General features: G+C 47.6%; 3 protein-coding genes across 3 annotated transcripts; 1 reads left to right on the top strand and 2 right to left on the bottom strand.

The window, feature by feature from the left end:
• Nucleotides 1–3,207: 3,207 nt before the first annotated feature.
• Nucleotides 3,208–6,444, bottom strand: GLTPD2 (glycolipid transfer protein domain containing 2). Its single transcript, XM_074319467.1, is given in 4 exon segments — nt 3,208–5,654; nt 5,750–5,916; nt 6,173–6,327; nt 6,330–6,444. Coding segments are annotated over 4 exon segments (975 nt in total). The 3' UTR covers nt 3,208–5,116.
• Nucleotides 6,445–6,506: 62 nt separating this feature from the next.
• On the top strand, nt 6,507–9,215 carry VMO1 (vitelline membrane outer layer 1 homolog). The gene is made up of 3 exons (XM_019715135.2): nt 6,507–8,332; nt 8,442–8,557; nt 8,845–9,215. The coding sequence occupies exons 1-3, from the start codon at nt 8,150–8,152 to the stop codon at nt 9,140–9,142; spliced, it is 597 nt and encodes a 198-aa protein (XP_019570694.1). The 5' UTR covers nt 6,507–8,149; the 3' UTR covers nt 9,143–9,215.
• Nucleotides 9,216–10,033: 818 nt separating this feature from the next.
• TM4SF5 (transmembrane 4 L six family member 5) lies at nt 10,034–15,998 on the bottom strand. The gene is made up of 5 exons (XM_019715136.2): nt 15,663–15,998; nt 11,139–11,219; nt 10,621–10,757; nt 10,206–10,389; nt 10,034–10,128 (listed from the first exon to the last, which is right to left on the bottom strand). Exons 1-5 carry the CDS (start codon nt 15,837–15,839, stop codon nt 10,114–10,116), a joined length of 594 nt encoding a protein of 197 aa, XP_019570695.1. The 5' UTR covers nt 15,840–15,998; the 3' UTR covers nt 10,034–10,113.
• Between the last annotated feature and the right edge of the window lie 2,310 nt (nt 15,999–18,308).

Here is an 18,308-nt window from a genome sequence, read left to right as displayed (position 1 = left end):
CCTAGTGGTTGTGAATCGGTATCTTGTGGGGTTTTGATTGTTTTTTGCATTTCCCTAATGATTAGTGTTGTTGAGCCTATTTTCATGTGTTAATTGACCATTTGTATATCTTCTTTGGAGAAATGTCTTTTGAAGTCCTTTGCCCTTTGCCCATTTTTAAATTGGATTATCTTTTTAATGTTGCGTTCTTAAGAGTTCTTTTTTATAGTCTAGATATTAGACCTTTATCAGATATATGATTTGCAAATATTTTCTCCCGTTCTATGGCTTGTCTTTTCAATTTCTTCATTGGTGTCGTTTGAAGCACAAAAGTTTTAAATTTTGGTGAAGTCCAATTTGTCTGTTTTTCCTTTGATTGTGCTTTTGATGTCCTAAAAACTGTTGCCAAATCCAAGGCCACAAAGATTTATATCTATAAAATTCTTCTACTTTTAATTCTTATATTTTTAGTTCTATGATTAATTTCCTTAATTTTTGTATGTAATGTGAAGTAGGGGCCCAAATTCATTCTTTTGCATGTGGATATCCAGTTGCTTCAGCACCATTTGTTGAAAAGAATATCCTTTCCCTTTTGAATAGCCTTGGAACCCTTGTCGAAAATCAATTAACCATGATGTATTATACTTTTTATATGTGGTTTGCTAGTATTTTGTTGAAAATTTTTTGTATTTCCATTCATACAATATATTGGTCTGTGTTTTTTGTTGTTGCTGTTGTTTTTTGTTTTTTATATCTTTGCTATCAGGGTAATACTGTCCTCATAGAATGAGTAGGGAAGTAGTGACTGTTTTATTTTTGTAAGAGTTTGTGAAGGATTGGCATTAATTTTTTAAAATGTTTAGTATAATTTATCAGTGAAAACATTGGGTCCTGGGCTTTTCTTTGTGGGAAATTTTTTTATTACTAACTCGATCTCTTAGTTATAGGTCTAGTCAGATTTTCTATTTATTCTTGAGTCAATTTTGGTAGTTTATGTCTTTCTAGGTATTTGTCTACTTCTTTCAGGTTATCTAATTTGTTGGCCTACAGTTGTTTATAGTATCCCCTTATAATCCCTTTTATTTCTGTAACATCAGTAATAATGTCCCTCTTTCATTCTTGATCTTAGTAATCTGAGTCTTCTCTTTTTTTTTCTTGGTTAGTCTAGCTAAAAGTTTGTCAATTTTCTTGATCTTTTCAAAGAGCCAACTTCTGGTTTAGTTGATTCTCTCTATTGTTTTTCTATTTTCTATTTCATTTATTTCCACTCTGATCTTTATTATTTCCTTCCTTCTATTTTTTTTTTTTTTTTTTTTAAGATTTTTATTGGGGAAGGGGAACAGGACTTTATTGGGGAACAGTGTACTTCCAGGACTTTTTTCCAAGTTAAGTTGTTATCCTTTCAATCTTAGTTGTGGAGGGTGCCGTTCAGCTTCAAGTTGTTGTTCTTTCAGTCTTAGTTGTGGAGGGTGCAGCTCAGCTCCAGGTCCAGTTGCCGTTTCTAGTTGCAGGGGGCACAGCCCACCATCCCTTGAGGGAGTTTCCGAACCTGCAACTTTGTGGTTGGGAGGACTGGCTCCAACCAACTGAGCCATCCGGGAGACAGCTCAGCTCAAGGTGCTGTGTTCAATCTTAGTTGCAGGGGGCGCTGCCCACCAGCCCTTGCGTGACTCCAGCAATTGAACCGGCAACCTTGTGCTTGAGAGTCCACTGGCCCATGTGGGAATCCAACCAGCAGCCTTCAGAGTTAGGAGCACAGAGCTCTAACCACCCGAGCCACCGGGCCGGCCCCTCCTTCCTTCTACTTTTCTTTAGGTTTGGTTTCCTTTTCTTTTTTGTTTCTAAGGTGGAATGTTCAGGTATTAATTTAAGGTCTTTTTTCTTTTTTTTTTTAAACTTATTTTTTTTCTTCCCCCTTTCTTCCGCCTCCCCGCCACACTTTGATTAAAGCCGTTGTTTCTCACTCTAGTTGTGTAGGACACAGCTCCTTGGCCCATTCTGGTATTATGAGTCTTGCGCTCCCCCTGGCTGAGGTAATTGGTCACCAGTCATCTGTCAGCTGCTCACAGCAGCTCACGGCAGCTCTCACAGGCTCCCGGCTATTCACGATGGCTGCCAGCCGCTCAACGATGGCTGCCAGCCGCTGCTCACGATGGCTGCCGGCCACTCACGGCAGCACACGGTAGCCCATGGCGGCACACAGCAGCCAGCGGCAGCTCCTGTGGGAATCAGAAACCTCGGCGTTAGGAGCACGGTGCTCCAACCACCTGAGCCACCAGGCCGGCCCCCTCTTTTCTCATTTTTAATATAGGCATTTATAGCTACAGATTTCCCTTTGAGCACTGCTTATGCTGCATCCCTAAATTTTGGTATGTTTTTTTTTTTCATTTTCACTAACCTCAAAATATTTTCCTAGTTGGAGAATGTTTTGTGACTTTGGGCTTTTTAAATTTATTGAGATTTTTTTGTGGCCTAACGTGATCTATCCTGGAGAATGTCACATGAGCACTTGAGAATAATGTGTATTTTTTATTTTATTGGAGAATATTGGAGAACAGTGTGTTTCTCCAGGGCCCATCAGCTCCAAGTCGTTGTCCTTCAATCTAGTTGTGGAGGGCGCAGCTCAGCTCCAAGTCCAGTCGCCGTTTTCAAAGACGCAGCACATCATCCTATGCGGGAATTGAACCAGCTCATGCTCTGAACAACTGAGCCATCCGACCTCCTGAGAAGAATGTGTATTTTGCTGTTGTGTAGAGTGGTGCTCCTACGAATCTGCCATACTTTTTCTACATACTGCAGCTGGAGCTGGTTTTTTTAATTGAAACTATGATCCAGATAATTCTCTGCTTCAAATTAATGCTTGAGATAAAATCCCATGTCTGTAACATAGTTTATAAGGCCCTTCATGAACTTGCTCCTGCCCACCTCTCCAGAATCACATCTCTTCTTTTTTCATTTGTTTCTGTTTTGTTTATTTTGCTTGTTAGATTCCACATATAAGTGAAATCACATTGCATCTGTCTTTCTCGGTCTGACATACTCCACTCAGCACAATACCCTCGAAGTCCATCCATGCCCCCACAGATGGCAAGAATCCATTCCCTTCCATGCCCAAGCAATATTCCACTGTATATATGTACCACCTACTCTTTATCCATTCATCCATCAATGGACATCCAGGCTGCAATGAACATATGGATGCACATGTCCACTAGAAGGTATCTCCTGTTTTTAATTATTTTATTTTAGTAAAATATAAGTAACGTAACATACAATTTAGCATTTTAACCATTTTTGGTGTACAACTTAATAGCGTCAAGTACATTTACACTGTTGTGCCACCCCCTTTTCTTTGTGATACTTTTGGCTCTAGCCATCTGAACTATTTTCAGTGCTCGTACATTCATTCAACAAAAAGCTATTGACTATCTACTAGGTAGCAGACACTCTTTGAGGCACTAAAGGTACATCAGGGAGCAAAATAGAAATTTCTAGCCCCATGGAGCATATATCTATTGGGGAGACAACAAAACAAAACAAATAATTATAATACATAGTGTGTTTGAGTGAATAATATAAGAAAAACAAAGCAAGGATGGAAGATGGGAAGTATGTGTGCTGAAATTTTGAAAAATAATCGGGAAAGGTCTCACTGAGAATACATTTGAATAAAAACCAGAAAGGAAGAAGGAAGAAAGTTATCGGTCTTTTTGGGGAATAAACATTCTAGACAGAAGAATGAGCAAATGCAAAGGTCCTGAGTCAGGATCAAATCTGACATATTCAATGAATATTGAGGAGATCAATTTGGCTAGTGCAGTCAGATCAGGTAGGACCTTTATGAAGCTTTTCATTATTATCAACTGCAAACATGATCCAGAAAATTTCTTGCTTAAATTTATTTTTTTTTTCATTTGAGTTCAATAGGAGACCATTGGAAAGTTTTGAGCAGGGAATGACATGATATGATCTACATTTTAAAGGATTATTTTGGCTCTATTGAATATGCACTGTAGGGAGGCCAAGTATGGAACAGAGAGACAGGAGGCTACTGCAATAACTCAGGTGTTAGATAAAGTTGGCTTGACAAGTGTGGTAGCAGTGAAGATGGTGGTAACTTGTCAGATTCTGACAGTTTGGATGTGGTACGATGAAAGAGAAACAAGGAAGAGTCAGGTTTTTGGCTTAAGGACCTGGAAGAATGGAATTGTCATTCATTAAGATAGCAAAGACTATGAAGGAAGTGTTTTGGAAGGAAAGGGTATTAGAAGCTCAGTTTGGGGCATGTTATGTTTGCTCTGCCTAGTTGAAATCCAAGTGGAGATGTTGAATAAGGAGGTGTATAGATAGCTTTCTGGAGTCATATGGGAAAGTGCGTTGGAGTTATAATTTGGGAGTTATCTGTGTATGAAATGGCCAAGGTCTTTCATGTTTACTATAGTTGTGGGAGTGGCCAAAGAGTCATTTAATAAACATACATTATTGAGCTGAGCACCTGCTTGGTGTGAAGTATGATGCACTGGTTTTAGGCTTGGATAGTTGACAGAAGAGGGTGCCAAATGCATTCAGAGACAGGGAAGACAAGAAGAGGTGCAGTTCTGGGAGGAGGCGGTTGGATTCGAGTTGGACGTGTTGCATTTGCGGTGTTTGTGGAGGTGTCCAGGAAAGAATTGGCTTTAGGGGGGCTGGACCTCAAAGGACAGGTTTGGGCTGGAGACTTAGCATGCAGTTGGCAACTGAAGCCATAGGAGTGGGTGAGATAACCACGCGGGAGCGTGAGTCTCCGCTGCCGGGAATGGGGATGACACATCTTCATACATCCTTTTTTTTTTTCTATTTCCCTTAAACGCCTGCTGGCATCACGCAAAACTCCCTAAATCGTCGGCTGCCAAAGAATACTTTTTATTCCCCACAGCTCCTCCCTTTTTCCAGAGACTGCGAATAGAGGTAGGGTCTAAAATACCCACCCCGCCAGGGGCGGGCTTTGAAGACAGTGGCGTCACCAAAAAGGAGGGACAACGGGTGCCCCGCCCCACGGCGCCGGAAACTGGAGCTGAGGACTCCACCCTGAACCCTGAGCTCCGCTGACCCTACCCCAGTGTGTTCGGTTCCTAATGGGTCCTAGAGGTTGCTGGCCTCAGGCCAGCTGGAGCAGGCCGCGCTCGGCCAGTAATCCCTGAGTCCGGTTGTAGACATCCTCCAGGGTGCCCGCAGCCCGGGCCAGCGCGGCCCGCGCCTCCGCCTCTCTGGTTCCCGGACACGCCAGCTCGAGCAGGCGGCCGCGACCGGGGAAGGCGAGGAATGCGAGGTGGGCGGCCTGACGGACCAGCCACGGGTGGTGCGGACCCAGGGCTGTGTTGTAGGCGTCGCTGCACTGCTCGCCGGCGTCCGGGCCTCCCCACGACCCTGTCGCCACCCGGTGGAGGCAGAGCTGAGACCAGCGTAGCGCACGGTGCAGCAAGAGCATCGTTCGTGACCCTGAGGCCCTGGCCGAGTCTTCAGGGGCGATCCCGGGCCGCTCCAGCAGTCCCGCCCGCCGCTCCCACGCCACCATGCCCACCAGCGACGTGTAATGCGCGGCATCTGGGCCGTGCACCCGAGCCTCGAGGTGTTTCACTTTGGTGAAGGCCTCGCTTGTAGCGAAAGCGAAGATGGAGCCAAAGGGAGTTAGGAACCTGTGTGTTTGGTGGTGGGAAGGGTGGGATGGTTCGAGAGATAGCTGTGGAGGCACACGAAGCGGGGGCTAGATTAGGGGAGGAAGACCACTCACCTAATCAGCTCCCTCCATCCCGCCAGGTACTGCGACAACTCCACATCCCCTTCGGGGTTCAGACTGGCGTGGAACGGCTTCATCATGCGGCTCAACATCCCCTGGGGGCCCAGACACTGAGGCTCTTCCCGCTCCGGGGCCTCCGGGGTTCCCGACTGTTGCTGGATCTGGAGAGGGTAGATAGGAGGGGAAGGGGGCGGGAGCAGAACCCCTAGGCCTCCTTTGCCTAGCAGCGCAGTCGGGCTCTGAAGAAATTATTCCTAAGGTCTAGCTGGTGTCCTTCCTGCTGTACTCTCAGCTTCTGGCGGGAGAGGGGATACAGGAAGGAGGACCCACCCTTCACCAGAGCCTCGGCCTGGCTCCACTTCCCCCTGTTTAGGGTCCCACCTGGAGCTCCCAGTCCCCGCCCTGCCCCGAGCATACCTGTAAAGGCTGCAATCCCTTGGGAATGCAGGACTGTGCCTCGGATCCGCAGCCTGAGAGCGCGCCTGGGGAGAGGCAAGGCGGAGCGGTGAGGGCTAGAAGAGGGGTCTTAGGTCCCAAGGAACTGGATTCCTGGGTTCCTCCCAGAGCAGGTGAGGCCACTCACGTAGGCTCCAAGCACAGAGATAAAAAAGCAACAACGCGAAGATGGCAAGAAGAATTGCATGGCGGAACCAGCGCCGCGGGACCTGTGAAGGCAGCGCGACCCCCATGGCTGCTGCTGGGACCACCGTCCCCTCACCAAACCCTAGCCAGTCCTGGTCCCTCAGCCTCTGGGAGGGGAAAGAAGCCTGCGGTGCCCTGAGGTGCAAGGGTTGATAATTAACCTACTAAGTCCCCTTCCCCTGTGCTCTTTGCCCCAGAGGGCAGCATCCCAGGTGTGAGAAACCCGAGTAAGAGGATTTGGGAGGTTGGGTAGCAGTGACACGTCCCTGCATTTCCCTTCCCTGTAGGGCCAGGTCGTGGTAAGAGGCAGCCTAGGGATTGGGAAGAGCCATGAGGTCAGAACCAGCTTGCCCACTGAGCAACGGGGTGTGGGCCCTAAATTCACTCTGGGCTCGAGTTCCCTCCACTGTAAATTGAAGATAATAATAGGTACTTTGCAAGGATTGAATGATAATGTATGTGCAAACACTGTGAATGGAAAAGCTTACCACAATTGCTCCATAAATCTTACCTATCAAGTTCAAGCATGGGGCACCTGGGATCCAGGGCACACCCACATCTACATTCTCTAGCCTGTCCCCAGGGGACCTTGTCTTGCTCTGGATACATGATCTCTTGATTACATACTTTAGGTTTTATCCTTTTACATTTTTGTGGTTTAATTTTTTAAACTCCAGGTTGGTTCCTCAATTATTTATAAAACCAACCTTTATTAGGCCTCAAGAAGACAAAGGTGTCTTCACAGAGCTCAACGTCCATTGGAGAATTTATTTATCATTTGTTTCCCCCACTGGAATGTGAGTTCTGATGAAGACAGGGGCCTTGTTTCCTGGTTGCTGCTCTATTTACAGCACTTAGAATATTGCCTGGACCAAAATACATTATTGCTAAATAAATGTGTGTTGAATAAACAAAGGAATGTGTATGAGGGGCAGGCAAATCAGGGGTGGTTCTCCCCAAGACAAATTTAAGCCATTTTTTTGTTTGTTTGGTTGGTTTGGGTTTTTGCAAATTAGGAGTCCACCTAGTGGTCACTGGGGAAAGGATATGGCATTCAATGAAAGAAACAGCATCTCCTGTTGTTAGTTCCTTGTCCATAAACTTAATAGAATTGTTGCTGTCTCTCTATATATTTTCTTTTTTCGGGGGAGGAGTATCCCAGATTCTCAAGGAGTCAGGGCCCCAATTGCTAAGAAGACACTTCCTAGTTCCCACAGTTCATGAATTCTTGCTCCATCTCTCACTCTGATGCTCCCTCACGGCCTGGCAGTCCCTGAGTTTATTCCTGACCAATCCTGTCTGGTGGGATTCCAGAGCCGTCACTTCTATCCCTAGCTTTGGGCTTCCCATTTCCCAGTGTTGGAATATTTCTCAGGCTTGCTGACTGTGACCTTAGGCAAGTCGCTTGTCCCAGTTCCCTCATCTGCAGAATAGGAAGGGTAATTCTCACCTCCTAAGATTGTTGTGAGGATTTAAATAAAACACGCCTGCAAAATGCTGGCCACAATTTGTGGCCCATAGTAAACATTCAGTAGGTGATGGAGATTTCAACGTGTCGGCTCCCTCTACCCCTCCTCCCCTGGCACTGGAAGCCTCTGTCTCTCAGAGAAGAGAATACAGTCTGCAGGGTTCCGGGAGCGGATTAGTATTTGGTGTCACTTAATCCGGGTGGCCCTTCCGCAATCGGAGCCCTCCTAGGGGAAGAAGTGGTATAAACCTCTTTAAGGGGCCGGGGCTCACAGAGACTGCAGGATGGAGTGGGGTGCGGGAGCCAAGCTGCTGCTGTTGTGGGCTACGTGCTTCGGACACGCACAAGCATTTGAGTCGAGTGGCCGCACGTCAGTCATCGAGGTGACTAACGGGGGCCCCTGGGGCGACTGGGCCTGGCCCGACATGTGTCCCGACGGATTCTTCGCCAGCGGGTTCTCGCTCAAGGTGAGGGCTCAGAACTAGGTCTCAAAGGGGACGGAGATGCTCAAGACCCCAGAACTGAGGATGTGTAGTCTTCTAACGCGTCCTTACCCCTTCTATCCTCGCTGCCCAGGTGGAGCCCCCACAAGGCATTCCTAGAGACGACACCGCAATGAACGGGATCCGGCTGCACTGCGCGAGGGGGCATGCGGAACGCAACACTCGCGTGGTGGAGTCTCAGTCTGGAAGGTGGGGGGCAGGGGCCAAGGATCCCTTAGGGCGGGGGTATGCCCCTTACCTTCTGTTACACACACCCACTCTCAGCTAGCAGGTCCCTCCAGAGCTGTGGGGCAGTTTAGACCTGGGGAGTACGGTAGGTGGAAGACCTCCCCCTCCGCACCTCGGTGGATGTCAGGTGACTACACCCAACCCACCCGGGCCTTGTAGCATCTGGCTGGAAAGTCCCAAGAGCTAGGTCAGGCTGGAGGTGGGTAGGAGGAGTCCGCAGAGCCAACGCGTCTCCCCTTCCCTCGTAGGTGGGGCGCGTGGAGCGAGCCGCTGTGGTGTCCTGATGGAGGCTTCCTCGTGGCTTTCTCGCTTCGTGTGGAGGCACCCGTGACCCCTGGGGACAACACGGCTGCGAACAATGTGCGCTTCCGCTGCTCTGACGGCACAGAGCTAGAGGGGCCTGGCCTGGCCTGGGGAGAGTTTGGAGACTGGAGTGAGCCGTGTTCTAAAGGCATGTGCGGTTTGCAGATCAAGATCGAGCAGCCTAGAGGTCTTCGCGATGACACCGCAGTTAATGACGTGCGTTTTTTCTGCTGCAGCAGTTGACCCTTCGCTGTCCTCTCCCCGGCCCCACCTCAGGCTTGTCCCACTCCCAGCTATTAAAGCTTCTCCGTCTTGGCTTTGGTCTCACTTATTTTAGGGGTAGAAAACTGCATTTCCTTGTCTTCCTTCTAACCTAGCATTGGGCCAAGCTGAAATTCAGGTTTGGTCTCAGCAGTCCATGGCAGGTCTCCCACTGAAAGTTACCGACTCATAGTCCAGAAAAACTCTTAAACACAATTTTGCGTACAAGTTAAGGAAGTCCCTGGCTTCCTGAGGGCGTCTGCAGACACACCATCCCCACTCTGAACCACCTCAGATTAAGAAACTTCTGCCGAATTAGGAGGTGACAGGTTATAAAACCTTCAGGCTTCATTTTCTAGAGCTTAATTGGCTAACGTGTCTTTTCCATAATCTCCTCCCCCATCCCCACCCTCACCGTCACACACTGGACAAAACTCAAAACAGTGGCTTTTCTATATGCTGATTCCCATTTAGGATTTGTCCTTGCTGTGATGGTTAGTTCATCCACCAGATTTCAGCTCCAATTTCACTTTCTCGGACTTATTTTAAAAAGTCCCTCCGTCAGTCAGTATCTATCCCATTATCTACATGTGTGTGTTTTTTAAAGTGCTTATCACCAATTGAAGTAATCTTGTATTGCCTCTTAAAAATTGCCCATCTTCCACTCCTGGAATGTTCAATTCTTTGAGAGCATAGAATTTGCCTGTCTTGTTAACTACTCTTTCATTTCCAGCGCACACTAACAGCTCAATCACCATTTGTTAAGAAAGTAACAAGCGGGGTGCAGGGGCCCCAAACAGAAGAGCCTCAAACCCCGGTGTATCTGGAGGTCTTCAGACACTTCGTCGCATAGGCCACAATCTGAGACGCTCATGAGAGCTCCAAACAGTTTATTGCAGGGTCCGGGCGGGCCAGGTGGCTGTCCAGGAGCCGGCAGGGCGGTCAGTGGAGCCTCAGTGAGGGGCGCCCTGCGGAAAAGAGAACGTGAGGGCGCAGCCAGGGAGCAAGTAGGCTCCCTCTGCAGCTCCTCCCCACGCCGTCCCACCTGCTTCTTCCTGCAGTCACCACAGAAGACACCAATGGACGCGTTCACCACCTGCATCCCACACAGCAGGAACTCCAAGCACGAGGCGGCCACCAGCAGTGAGAAGAGCGTCACGTTCCAAGAGACTATATTAGGCGGCTCCTCGCACAAACTCCACTGGGTTCGGTTGAGCAAGTAAGAGCCTCTGTGGGTGGGGCAGGATCACAGGAGAGAAGGTAGTCACGGGGAGAGCCCCACCTCGAGGTCCCTTTCCCTCGCACGGGCCGACGGGATTCGCAAAGGGCTAATTTGGCCCACGTGGAGGAAGATCTCTCGAAGGTAAGTCCTGCCCAGGTTTCCGAGTCCACGTGGGAAAGGTAGGTGAGGAGAGGCACAGAATGGGGTAGGGAGGGCGCGCATACAGGCTAAGCCTTACGAGGTCTCTTTGAAGTGGTAGTCCCACTTGTCGTCCTTTAAGCATTTGGGTCCAATTCGGAGCCCAGCTCCTGATACTGAGAGGCAATACATGGCACCAAGCAACCCAAACGCCGAGGAGAAGATCGAGCTCAGCATCTGCATGCAGAGTAGAAGGAGAGCGAGTAGGGCCACCCGTTCCCAAGCGCGGGTTAGCCGCGCCTAGCTCCGCCCCTCTGTTACCATGCTCTTCTCTAGTCGTGTTAAAATGCATTTCCCATCAAACCCCGCGGCTTGGAGTTAGGCTAACCCTAAGAGCCGGTGGCTGCAGAGGTTCCTGGGGGTTGTAGTCCCCGCTGGTCAGGCCCGCTGAGGCCGAGATTGGGGGGGCGGGGGTGGAGTGGGGTGGGATGGATCCTGGGACTCTGTAGAGGAGCTCATGTAGTTAGGAATTCTGTAGTGGAGGCCGTGGCTTTAGGTTGGCTCTTCGAAGATCTGTTCAAAGGCTGATCCTGAATTCCGCCTTCCTTTGGATCTTACCCTGAAGCGATTTCCACAGCAGCCTGCACCGCAACAGCCCTTGCCCCCTGCCCGAACGGCTGAAATTCCCGGGCACAGTATCTGTGGAACAAGAGTCAGTGTGATAGCGAGTACACCCCAGATCTGCAAGATATACTTGCATCAGTGCTTGCCTCCTCCTGGAACCGGACTGTGATGACCTCAGCCCTTTGCACTGCAGGAAGACTTTATCTGTATTTTTCCTGGAGCACTGTCAGTCTCTATCTTAATTTATCATTATTTATGTAACCAACTTATTGCTGTCCAGATTGTAAGATTGTAGCCTCCAGGAGGGTAGGGCCCAGTATCATTATATTCCCCATAATTCGTGGCACATGGTAGGTGCCCAATTTTTTTTTTTTTAATTTATTGGGGTGACAATTGTTAGTAAAATTACATAGATTTCAGGTGTACAATTCTGTATTACATCATCTATAAATCCCATGGTAGGTGCCCAATTGAACATGGGTCAGGAGGCCTAGATTTAATGTCAACCCTGTGCTCACTTCACACTTCATGAATTGATTTACCTCTCTGGGTCTCAGTTTTGTCCTCTGTAAAATGGGTCTGCAAGACCTACCTCACAGGGCTGTTCTCATGGTTTAATGAAATGACAGGTTGGCTTGATGTCAAGACTGGCTCAAAGTAAATGCTCAGTAACTAGAAATTCCCTCAGGAAGGAATAGTGGTGTTGGAGTGTGTGGAGGGTGGAGGAGAATGTTAGTGGAGTCACTGATGGGGAGTGCAAGAATCTCCAGGATACAGCCCTGGACATGTTTGTCTTTCTCCCTGTGGCCTTCCTCGCAGAGCCCATCCCCTCCCAGGACATCAGCATTCCCTCTGCCTCCTACATCATGCTTCCAAATTAAAATCTAACTGCCCAAAGTACATGTTCATTTGAATGTCTTGATTTTAGCTCAAATTCAGCTAGCTTCATACTGACCTCACAATTTATTCCCCAAATTCATTTTCCTTTGACTTGTCTCCATCAGTGGAGATGTTCTCCAGGTCACCCCAGGCTGCAAAACTTGAATCCTCCACACCCAGCCAGACCTCAAGTCCTCTTAACTTTTTCTTCAATGGCTGTTGAATCTGTCAGTCTTTTCTTCTTCCCTAATCACCTCCCATGAGGATGTTCTCAGCCTCCCTACTGGTTTCCCATATCTCTTGCCCCATGCCACCCCACAGTCCATCCTACATACCACCACTCAGATTAAATTTAATTTTCAACTGGTCTTTGTCTGCTCACATCCTTTAGGGTCTCCTCAAAGAGTAGCCCGTCAAGACTCAACTCTGGCAAGGCATTGGAGGCTCCTCACTTTAGCTCCACCCTTATCTTCCTTGCACCAGGCAAAGTTCTCTGCCTATCTCCCATGTTTGGAATTCCACAGCTGTCTTGATCTTTGCCTCTTTGTGTATCCTGTCTGGCCTACACTACACAAAGCAATGTTTTGTTCTCTTCCAGGGGAGGGGCTGAGTGTTTTAGTTCTGTTATATCACCCACAGCACCCTCACAGAAACAGCTGCAGAGTTGAATGGACTTTTCATCAGATACTCTCCCCTCTTCCACGTCTCATGACAAATCTAGGGCCAGTTCCGACCCTCTGGCTTAGCCTCTCTGATTAGGTCACTTACTGGGAAGCTCCTGGATCAAAAGATACCTAGAATTGCCTTTTGGATTTCCCAATTTTGAATGACCTACATAGTTGAGATTTTTAAAACTTTTTTTAGTCAAAGTGTTTGTTTCCTTTTGTTATCTGAGTTTCTTTTTCTTGCTCTCTATCTATTCATCTTAACGAAAAGAAAAGAGTAATGGTAAATGCAGGAGGAAACACTGAGTTTATAGCTCAAATCTGCTTACTTTTCTCCATCTCCATGGCCACTGGCCTAGTCCAAGCCACTACCATCTCTCCTGGACAACTGCGTGACCTCAATCTGCTCTTTCTGTATCCACTGCTGATTTCTTATAGCCCGTTCTCCACATAGCAGCCAGAGCGATCTTTGTAAATCCATTAGGGTATGGAGTGACTAGAACTCTTCATACTTTGCTGATGGGAATGAAATTAGTATAAAAGCTTCAGAAAAGTCTTTGGTAATATCTAGTAGCACTGAATATGTGCACACCTTAAGAATCAAGCAGCTTTACTCCTAGGTATATGTCCAACAGAAATACAAACACAATCACCTAAACACATTTACAGGAATGTTTATGGCAGTGTTATTTGTGATAAACCCAAGTTAGGAACTATCCAAATGTCCATCAACAGTAGAATGTTTAAATAAATTGTGGTATATGCACACAATGGAATGCATAAAAAATAATAAACTACAACTATATGTAATAATATGGATCAACCTCACAAACATAATGTTAAGCTCAAAAAGCCAGACTCAAAAGTGCAAATACTGTATGATTCCATTTATATAAAGTGCTTACCCATGGAGTAGAAGTCAGGATAGTGGGGACCCTTGTCGGTGTGTGGGGGGGTAGTGCCTGTTGGGAGGTACATCTAGGATTCTGATAATGACCTGTATCTTAATCTGGGTGCTGAGTATGTGGGTGTGTTCACTTTGTAAAAATTCACTGAGCTGTATACTAAGAATCTGGGCATTTGTCAGTATGACTTAAATAAAAGTTCAAAAAAAAAATGTTCAAGAAGTTAAAAAAAAATACAGGGTAACAAGTCCTTCAAACATTTTCTGTTGCACTTACAGTAAGTATAGATTCCCCACTGTGGCTTTCAAGAGTCTACATGCTCTGGCCACTGCCCGCCCCACATCTTGTCTCATTAAACCTCAGCTGCACTGCCTGCGGAGCTAATCGTCAGCTGTGTCAGCCTGTTCCTGCCTTAGGCTTTATACTTGTCAGTGCCCCTGTCTGCAATGCTGATCTCTCGCTCTCTCTTTCTTCCTTTTTTCTTTTCCCTTCCTTCCTTCCTTCCTTCCTTCCTTCCTTCCTTCCTTCCTTCCTTCCTTCCTTCCTTTCGTCTTCTGGGTCTCAGTTCAGACATCACCTCATTGAGTCTTTTTTTGAAAACACTATCAGAAGTGACCCCTAACCTTGCCCTAGGAGCTCTCTATGACAGCACCCTGCTTTGTTTTCTTGATGATACCTACTCCTATATGAATTCATCTTTCTCATGTGTTTACTTTGTTCATTCACTGTCTATTAATTGAGTGCCTCTTAAGTACAAGGCACTGGTCTTGGCACCTGGCACACAGCAGCCCGGGTAATGTAATGTACCTAACGTAATGGGCCTTGCATTCTTCCTTCCTTGATACAGTGTGTCTCCCCAGTGGGAACACCAGCTTCAGGGAGAGCAGGGAATATGTCTGTGTCCCTGTGGCACAGCACAGACTACGTGAATACATTTGAGAAGACCTCAAGAGTGGCTCAGGGTATGGATGTGGGAGGAAGGCAGCTGGGAATGAGCATATTGGGAGGATATCCTCTGGGATCTCCCCTGAAGCATGATTGTGGGAAGGGGGAGGTGGTTTAGGCTGGAGGAGGGTGAGATGTGACACTGGGTGAGTGTGTAGCCCTGCGAAGAATGTGACACCTTAGAGAGAGTTGAGATCAGACGGATGGAGTAGAGTCCAACAGCCATTAATCCATGTAGGAGGGAGAATAGGAGAAAAGACCCCAGAGGGTAAGCAGGGATTGTTGGGTAAAGGAGAAGAAGTGGGACCCATGAAAGAGATGAAGGAGAATCCTGAGAAGTGTGGGACTGTGCTGGGTAGATCTTTGGTCTTCATCCCATGAAGACTTAAACTACCTGAAACCAAAAGTTCCTCTAAATGTGGAGGGAGTTGGAGGATGGGGGTTAGGAAGTCCAGGAAATCTCTGTCTCCCCTTTCTCCACTTTTCCTGATAGACTCTAGTCTCCAGGAAGAATGTGGGGGCACCTTCTCCACCACACTGACCTAGGTTCTGAATTTATCCTTAGCCCGGAGCCCAGAGGGGGCATCCAGAAATGTGGGCTGAGAGTGAAGAGACATGGAAGCCAGAGAGGGTGACACCAAGCTGAGAGGTAGAATGACTGATCAGTGACATTGCTCCCTGTCTCCAGACATTGTCACTGCACCCCTCCCTCTCTATGCCCATTATTAGCTTGCTCTGATAAACTCCCACACAACCATCTGCTCCTTCTGCCTCAACCCTTGTATTGAGGTGTTCCCAGCATCTGCTCAGCAGTGGGGAAGGGGAGGGACAGGTAGGACACAGTCCCTTTCCCAGAAGAGAAGCTGCTTAGAGCAGTGAGGCTCCCTTTCTTTTTGTTCCCCTCAGACATTCAGGACCCTGGAGCTCCTCCAGGATCTTTACAAAGTGCTCAGTGTTTGGGAGCAGATTGAGAAGGCTCCAGGTCCCCACTATGCCACTGCCATTCCTCCCCAGGGACCCGTCCTTTTCCCTCTCTCCCTCTCCCTCTCCCTCTCCCTCTCGTTTGGAATTCCCTAGAGTAGCACCAAGCCCTCTGGCCTGTGCTCCCTCCCCAGCCTTCTCACCATCAGACCCCCGCCAATGAAGCCAGCCAGGAGCTTGACTTGCAAGCTGAGTTGGTTGAAGTTGGTCCAGGTCGTCTTCCCATTAGGCACCAGCAGGAGGGCGTTGGCCACGATGCAGACCAGGGAGAGAGAGATGAGGGAAAGCCCTACGAAGCGGGCACACTTTCCTGTGCACATGGTGAAACGGCTGGGAAGAACAGGCAGTGAGTGAGTGAGCCCGAGGCTACCCAGTCAAAAGGAAAACAAGCCTGGAGCAAGGAGCAAAGGTCAGGGAAGAGGTGTGGCAGAAACTGCACTGGCAAAATCAGATGATAAGGGAGAGAGGCCGGAGACACATGCAAAGAGAAGGTGGAGGTGGAGTGGCTGCTTCCTGTGAGGTGAGGAGAAGGGTCGGATGTGGTGCAAGAGGTGGGGGAGCCGAACACGGGGGACGAGAACTCAGTGTGCTTTTCCTCTTTTTGTGCACACATCTCTGCACAGCCCCTCCATTTGCTACTTACCTGCTCTGTGACTTAGTCAAACCCCTTAACGTCTTTAAGTCTCAGTTGCCTCTTCTGTATCAAGGGTATAGTGATGCCACCAGGCTTATGGGCTGGTTGTAAAGATTAAATGGGACAATGTGAAAAGGACTTTGTAAACTAGGAGGCACTAAGCAGATATATGGTCACCTCATCCTTTCTATTAGTCCCACAGGGAGGGCTCCTTCTGGAAAGAAATTAAGAAGAGGGTAGTGGACATTCGTTGTTCTTTCATTTCTTCTCCGTATTTGTTTCCCAAACCCTCTTCCTGTTGAAGTCGCCACGTGTATCTCAGGGTGGGCCCTCATTAAAGCTTTCCATCCTCCAGCCTCAGAGTTTGACTCAGTGATGGCCGCATGATCCAAGCCAATCCCTTAAGAATCAATTTCTGGGTTTTGTTGTTGGCAATCTGAGGTCAAAGAAGCTTTGTTTTTGTTGGGGTCCTGAAGTGGCTGGTGGCATATTGCGTGTTGGAGAGTGAAGTCAGTCCAGAGGAAAGAACAGTCAAAGGATGGAGAGGCACCAAGTCTTGATGGCATTTATTTGAATGTGCAGATCCAGCTCTGCCTGAAGCCTGATCATCACTTGCAAGTTTTGGTTACGTGAATCAGTTTGAGTTGTTTCTGTCAACTACAACGTCAAGAGTCTTTTTTGATACAAAGATAAATTCATCACACCCTTGCTGTGGACAGGACCTTGCTCTGGAGCCTGGGGCATTTAAAGTTGTACATGAGGGGCCAACCCGGTGGCTCAAGCGGTTAGAGCTCCATGCTCCTAACTCCGAAGGCTGCCGGTTCGATTCCCACATGGGCCAGTGGGCTCTCAACCACAAGGTTGCCAGTTCAACTCTTCGAGTCCCGCAAGGGATAGTGGGCTCTGCCCCCTGCAACTAAGGTTGAACACGGCACCTTGAGCTGAGCTGCCTCCCGGATGGCTCAGTTGGTTGGAGCATGTCCTCTCAACCACAAGGTTGCGGGTTTGACTCCCGCAAGGGATGGTGGGCTGTACCCCCTGCAACTAGAAAACAGCAACTGGGCCTGGAGCTGAGCTGCGCCCTCCACAACTAAGACTGAAAGAACAACTTGAAGCTGAACGGCACCCTCCACAACTGAGATTGAAAGGACAACAACTTGACCTGGAAAAAAAGGCCTGGAAGTACACAGTGTTCCCCAATAAAGTCCTGTTCCCCTTCCCCAATAAAATCTTTAAAAAAATAAAAAATAAAAAAATAAAAATAAAGTTGTGCATGAGACCCAGGTATGGGTCTCAGGAGCAAAAATGAGTGAAGGCCCGAGTGGGATGTGGCAGTACCATGGAAGAGATGAGGAAGTGTTGCAAGACTTCAGAGGGCACACGATGAAGTTGTCACCCACAAAGGGGAATCCGGACAGTGGCCTCTGATGTAGCTTGTCCCAGCAGCCCACTCGAAGCACTACAGAGACATGGAAAATTGAGGAAACAAACCCCTCAAAATGAATGCCAGATTCTTAGAGGAATTCCTACTATTTTTGAGACAGGGTAGCTAGATGGAGAAAAATCTATGAAGAATCTACCTCTTGAGTCAGAGATTTCCTGAAAAAAGAAAATGAACCTCCCCCAACTGTCTGCCTCTGATTCATACACAGTTATGGTAATAACTCATATTTTGTTCTGCTTCTATTGTATTGTTTAAATGCTTTTTAAATATTTCCATATTGTTTCTGATGTCTCTTTTCATTAATTTTTCTATCTCTTATCATCACGGTTTTTACATTCTCTTGTGTTTTAGAAGGCATAATTTAAATCCTGGTGGTGGTTGCTTGCAAGTATTGTACAATTACCCTTTAACTTTTTACCCTACCTCTCTCTGAAAAGCCTCAGGTTGCCTGTCATCCCTGCAGCCTCCTTTGAGGGGTCTGTACAGATGGTTTACTGTGCTTATTAGATTTACAGCTTATAGCTATACGACCGTGTGATCCTGTGGTAAAACTTGAATTGTTTGTTCCAGTTCTTCAATCCTTCATGCTTTTTGCTATGACATTTTGTAGTCCCTCCCACTAGAGGTAGACTGTACCTCCTACCATATGGGCGCAATGGAATGTGGGCAGAAGCGATAATATCCCAGTTCTTAGCCTAGGCCTTAAGAGGC

This window comes from Rhinolophus sinicus, linkage group LG15, assembly GCF_036562045.2.
Source record: "Rhinolophus sinicus isolate RSC01 linkage group LG15, ASM3656204v1, whole genome shotgun sequence".
In the NCBI taxonomy this organism is placed as follows: domain Eukaryota; kingdom Metazoa; phylum Chordata; class Mammalia; order Chiroptera; family Rhinolophidae; genus Rhinolophus; species Rhinolophus sinicus.
Note: the sequence above shows the minus strand (reverse complement) of the source record. Positions and strands in the feature narration are given on the sequence as shown.

Bases quoted from the DNA above. Each gene is read 5' to 3' on its own strand.
- TM4SF5 (XM_019715136.2), bottom strand. From the start codon at position 15,839: ATGTGCACAGGAAAGTGTGCCCGCTTCGTAGGGCTTTCCCTCATCTCT. The intron at 10,758-11,138 runs GTAAGATCCAAA...CTCTGCATGCAG, and splicing joins GCTGTGGAAATCGCTTCAGG to ATGCTGAGCTCGATCTTCTC. The intron at 10,390-10,620 runs GTAAGGCTTAGC...CCCCACCCACAG, and splicing joins TACCACTTCAAAGAGACCTC to AGGCTCTTACTTGCTCAACC.
- VMO1 (XM_019715135.2), top strand. From the start codon at position 8,150: ATGGAGTGGGGTGCGGGAGCCAAGCTGCTGCTGTTGTGGGCTACGTGC. The intron at 8,333-8,441 runs GTGAGGGCTCAG...CTCGCTGCCCAG, and splicing joins CCAGCGGGTTCTCGCTCAAG to GTGGAGCCCCCACAAGGCAT. The intron at 8,558-8,844 runs GTGGGGGGCAGG...CTTCCCTCGTAG, and splicing joins GTGGAGTCTCAGTCTGGAAG to GTGGGGCGCGTGGAGCGAGC.